The 6,000-nt window shown below is 39.4% G+C and overlaps 1 protein-coding gene across 1 annotated transcript in view; it reads right to left on the bottom strand.

The window, feature by feature from the left end:
• The window catches only part of LRP1 (LDL receptor related protein 1), a 313,597-nt gene that overhangs the window by 77,812 nt on the left and 229,785 nt on the right, over positions 1 to 6,000 (bottom strand). Inside the window, exons 39-42 of the mRNA XM_015819951.1 lie at positions 5,809 to 5,935; positions 5,121 to 5,272; positions 4,574 to 4,698; positions 4,046 to 4,417 (exon numbers count right to left, since the gene is read on the bottom strand). Coding sequence (XP_015675437.1) covers positions 4,046 to 4,417; positions 4,574 to 4,698; positions 5,121 to 5,272; positions 5,809 to 5,935 — 776 coding nt within the window. The remainder of the gene's footprint in view (positions 1 to 4,045; positions 4,418 to 4,573; positions 4,699 to 5,120; positions 5,273 to 5,808; positions 5,936 to 6,000) is intronic.

Below are 6,000 nucleotides of genomic sequence, written 5' to 3'. Positions count from 1 at the left end.
ATGAAAAATTAACATCCTTTGCTTATGTTCAACTGGACTGTTTTTCTATAAACACATGTATGGCAAAATGACCTGCAAAGTCTTGTAATTAGCAAAAATGTACAAATGTCAAAGCTGTCAAATCACATATTTATCTGGAAGGATTTTAGCACCATGTGCTTGTCTGTATATGAAGCAGTAAGCTGTGATTAATTTTTTCTTTCTTTCACCTGTTTAACAAATTCAGCCTGAACTTAGTATGCTACACGTGATACACTTTTTAACAGATTTGCTGAATGTTCTCTAAAGCCAGCTCTCACATCTAGTCTAACACTATCCTCATAAACATATATAACTTAAAAGTGGCTTGAAAGTGGCTTGGCCTTCCTTCCCTTATTTCTCCTGACCATCTGAAAGGGTAACCTGACTTGTTAGCCATACAGCAACTCAAAAGGCCTTTGGAATTTCCCAATAAATCAATAAGAATGGGATTTAAGATTGAGAATCTCCACAGACATCTTTTTAGTTTTGGGTATTGAACCTTCTAGTCGTCTTTCCATGGGCCTCATCCAGAATTCCCTGGAGATCGGGCAGTTCATTTCACAATCATTTGGTCTGGAATCATGTTTGAGGCATAAAAGCCGTGTCCAAGAACCCCCTCAGACTGGGAAAGCCTTGTCCCAGGATAATGTCAAAAAGCAATTCAGAGGTCATCCTACCCAGACAAAAAGGCTCATTCCCCCCTCCCCGACCCCAACTTCCACTGGACCTTAGCCACAGTCATAAAACCTGGATTTACCTTAGTATACATCCCTAAAGTGAACATTTGTTCTCTTGAGAGATGCACCTTGGGAAAATAAGAGTACATTAGATTAAACTACAGATGCATCTGTATCAAGAAGGGCTTTCAGTGCTTGGCCGTTGACCACTGCAACTATCAGTTGTAATTTAATTGCAGAAGCACGGTATCAACCACCTAATATTTAGGTAAGGGATACTGTCAGTCTGTTGTCCTCCTGTATGACAGTAACAACTTCATACATTTATTTTTTTTTACAAAACTTCGATTTTACATAAAGGTTTTCCCATTTAGGCCTCATATGGACCTCTTAGTTCAGGAAGAACCTGAACTATATTGTACCCTTGTCTAGCATTTAAATAGGATTCTGCTTTCTCCCCTAGACGATGAAGCAAATGTTATGTGCTGAAGTAATTGAAATTAATAGGGCCATAGATACATAACTATAACTGTTCACTTAAAAGCTTGTAACATACGTATTAATAGCTTTAGGAGGAACTAATTAATATTAAACAGGGAAAAGGGGAATTAGGAGCAAGTATTCACGTTCAGAACTATGTTAACATTTTTACAATAATTTCATTATGAAAATTACATCTTACAATTCAGATCTTTGCTATGGTTGTAAATACTGGTGAAGAGCTTACTCTTCCACCTCTATCTTATCTGTTGAAAAGTTCTGGAAAACTAAAAAATTTGCACATATTGTATGACTTTGAAGTACCGTCCTAATACTGATTTCAGAATGTTTGTTATAGATCACAATTACATTATCGCCATCATCATTTTTTCAAATCATATATAATTACATAAAGGTGCATACTAGAAACTAATTCTTGGTTGTTGCGTCTTCTCTGCATATTATATTCTAATTTGCCTCTTTGATTACATATGGAAGAGAGTTACTTCATAATATCTCCCTTACTTCTACAGCAATTGACTTCATGGTGTTTGGAAAGGCAAAGAGAAGAACAGAACAAAAAAGGCATGTTTGATGAACATGAATGGAAATCTCTTCTGTTCAAATGTAGGAAGTTGGGAACCAGTGTATTGTCTGAACGCTGAAAAGCTTTTCCTTGCAAAAGAGCAATAAATTATCTTATTGTCAGTTCAGTGTCTATTCTAAAGATGAAAGCAGACGTCACAAATGAAAGAACTGTTGCAGGATATTGTTATTCGTCCTGTCCCTTTCTCTGCTCCAGCCAATGGCATGAGAACAAAGGAGAACATAATATTGCATGATAACATCGTATCATACATTGTATTTATAAGAAATGTCATCTGGAGGAGATATGGAATGCAGATACCGTAATTCTACGTCTCTTGCAGTGCCTAAATATTCCTGAAGACAAGTAAGTATCGCTATACCATTTAATTCTTTTCCCCGATGGAAAATTATTTGGCAACTCATAGTCAAGAGAAGTCTGATTTATAGCAGCTGTCAAAAAGCCCCCAAAGTATAGGCATGCTTTCTTCTCTCCAAGCAGACTAAACATCAAAAGAAATAGGAGGCTTCACCGCTCACCTCCTCCTCCAGGTAATATCTGTTCTCTGGGGAGAAAAGCAACAAGCCCCAAACACTTTGGAAGAAGGTCACATTTTATTCACACATTCCATTGTTTTTGGAATTGTTGCAATGGTTTCTATGGTGACAGACACTGCGCATTTTTAGTAGAGAACGCATAAGGAATTTTTGCATATTGAGAAGGAAATCAGAATGTAATCCACATATACCTTCTCTCCAACTTTTAGGTCAAAGTATCTGAATCTGCATATTATCCACTAATTTAATTCAGATGAGAATAAGATCAGAACTGTTGTCAAAAGGGCAGAATTAAAGAAAGTTTTAATTCAACAGAGTAGCCTGCAGCCTATTGTTAGTGATAATCATCAGAGGAGGAAGACGAAGTTATTTTGAGACAAATTACAGATGTCTACTTCATCTCAATATATGGATTATCTTTGCGCATTTTGAACAAATCAGCCATCTGTCCGAAATGGTGTAGGGTTTCCTGCCTGAGCAGGGGGTTGGACTCGATGATCTCCAAGGTCCCTTCCAACTTTTATTATTATTATTATTATTGTTGTTGTTGTTGTTGTTGTTGTTATTATTATTATTATTATTATTATTATTATTATTATTATTATTATTATTATTAAAACCCATCCGCTAGGATGATGATACTAATGCAGCCAAAACAAGCTGTGGCCAGGTTTTTGCCCCATGAAATGTCCCTGACAGTGGAGTGGTGTAATCCATTTCCAGTTGTGCCCTATGGTCTTCATAAAAAACACACTACATTCCAGAAGTATTGATAAACCATTCCAGATACGCTGTGCTTTAGCAAGAACAAAACTGGGAATATATTTGTTTAGGCCATAACAAAACCCGCCGGAATCCTAAGGCAAGGCTGATGAGAATTGCCACTTCTCTCCTCTTTCTCCTAAACAGCTGCCAGAGTAGCATATTTCACTGGCCCACTAACCCGTTCTTTTTAGCCCTTTCTTCCCTTCCTAAACTACACCATTGCTAATATCCCAATGTTGCATATCCCACTGGCTGAACTCCCAAATTTTCCCTGACCTGCTGTTTTCCTGGCTTTTCCTGTTCCTCCTTTACCCCCAAAACCTGAATCTCATTATGGTCTTTATCCAAGACAAAACAGCTATGTTTCATGGTGAATCTACACCAAGCATACATATTTGGTTTGGACATTAATTATCTGAGATCAGTTGTTCCACATATGGACCACTTCATTCATCCTACTCTCTTCCTATGGCTGAACTGCAACCGCTTCCTTCCCCCCCTTCCCCTCCTTCCGTTAGTGAATTGATCTGGAGGCGCAACAATCTCGGTGAAGTTTAAACAGTCAAAAATGGACAGAAGCTGGACAAAAATTCCATCAATCAGAAGGAAAGTTGCACAACTATATCCTCAGATACACCTATTTCAGGAAACATTCCAACTACTGAAAGAAAATCCAGTGAACTAGCCTTTATAAATTCTCCTGAATGCAGAGAGTTACAATAGTCATTTAATACCTTGGACTTTTGGCTTTTAACAAAGGTGGGCTGTTTCAATGCCACAGGACTGAAAATATGATGCTCCCTTATCCTGTAGATTCCCTCAACCCACAGAAAAATAATCTTCCCCTGTAATTGCTGTTCTGGCACATTTATTTCTAGAGCTTGCCTCAAATCAGATTGCTGCTTTTGTGGAAGCAGCCAGAAAATAAAGGGTGGGAGGGAACATCCAAAGCAACTTACTTTCAACTAGAGTTCTTCGCCCAGTTCCATCATCATTGATTTGCTGGATGTTGCCAAAGTGAATGTCACTGTAGAAGATGCGGTTGCTGCCCTTGCTGCCGTGGCGGTAATCAAAGGCCAAGGCGATGACGTTTTTCATGTGCTCGCTGTCTTCAAATGGCTTAATGGGCGCGTTGAGATTGTTCTCATCGGATAAGTGGATACTTTTGAGAATGGTCCGTTCTGAATAGAGCAGGTACCCATCGTAGTCACGGCAGCTTACGCTGTCCTCAGCGAGCATTCCATGGGCGCAGGCACATGTCCTCTGACCTGCTCCTCGATACAGACACAATTGCTGACAGTCACCGTTATTCTGCGCGCACACATTGGTACCTGTAGAAAAGGAACATAAGAAAAATTAGCTAGGATCAGGGTTGGTTTACAGTCTGTTTCTATGTCTCTGGAGGCTTTTTAACTCGGGTAACCAATTCCACCTTCATTGCTCATACTACCACTCAATCCCTTGTGTGTACAGGCTTTTTCACCTACCCTTTTGCCTGTCTCTGTTGAACACCTTGATGTCCTTCAACTGTACTCCTATTCCTGTGCGTAGAGACACAATTTCTGTTGCATTGTCCTTGCTGCCCCTCTTAATGGATCCATTTGCATGAGTCCTAGAAGGGGGCAAAGTTAAGCATGCAATTATGAGATATTCTACTATGCCAGCATAGCTCTTATACAACAAAATACAATGTGGAAACTATTGTTTATAACACTCTGACACAAAATCTTCAGTTCATATTCATGGTTCAACAGGCATGCATACTGATATATATTAATTATCTTATACACAGATATTATGGATAATCCATCCATACTTCACCTCAATTAGCAGATCTAATTGACACAAGCACATGCATATCCATAAAACTCAGCATATTTTCCCTTCAAAAGACTGAATAGGTTTGCATGGAAGGGGGTTGAGAAAGATGTAACAATATAAATCCGTAATGAAGTCAGCTCTATCTGAACATGAACAAAATGTAGTTGCTTGCAAAACACTTCCAGACATGACCAACAGCACTGAGACACAAACCTGTCACTCCAGTAGACATAATCCTCAAAGACAGATACCGAGAACATATCCATGTTGTTACTGGATAGGACAACCTCCCTCTTATCGCCAGTCTCTAGGTCTATGCGTTCAATCTTATCTGTCCGAGCATCACACCAGTAAAGTTTCCCATCCTAAAAAGAGATCCAGATGACAATCCATCTTGTAAATTATAAAACACAACCGAGGATACCAAAGTGAATGTAAAATGCAGGCAATCAGTTCCCACCCATGTATAATTTCCCCTATTCTCAGCTCAAATCATATCCCAGCAAGTAAATAAATGGACATAAAAACTGCTGTTACTCCAGTGGAAGAGCCGTGAAAGGTCAGAAGTTGAGACAGAACTGAGGAGCACTCCCAACTGAGCAAGTGACATTGCTGGGGTTCCTTTTCTTAACACAAACAAATGCGTTGCACAAAATTGGATTTTGCTGGATTGCATAATTCAGGATTATCACGCGTACGAATTTTAACTTACCATGACGCTGAATTATGTTTCTGCGTTAAAGCACATAATCCTATTTATTTGCTGTTATTCTAAGGGTGCAACGGGGCAAAGCATTCCTAAGATGCTAAATGTGCCACTCAACATTCATTTCCCAACTATGATTTTTGGTTGGGCAGACAGGAATCATTGTGTCTAATGCCCACAGCCTCGGGATCTTACTTCATAATCGACAGAAATCCCATTGGGCCAGCTGATGCTACTGTTGATGAGGACCACACGCTCTGTTCCATCCAGCCGAGAACGTTCAATGCGAGGGTACTGGCCCCACTCTGTCCAAAAAAGGTATCTGAAAAAGTGGACACAAGACAGCACCAGGACAGTTAACAAATCACGTGTTTAGCCAAAGTTGCC

This window comes from Protobothrops mucrosquamatus, unplaced genomic scaffold (assembly GCF_001527695.2).
Source record: "Protobothrops mucrosquamatus isolate PMUCROS unplaced genomic scaffold, P.Mucros_1.0 scaffold1025, whole genome shotgun sequence".
NCBI lineage: Eukaryota > Metazoa > Chordata > Lepidosauria > Squamata > Viperidae > Protobothrops > Protobothrops mucrosquamatus.
The sequence above is the reverse complement of the archived record's forward strand: the minus strand, read 5'-3'. Positions and strand labels throughout refer to the sequence as shown.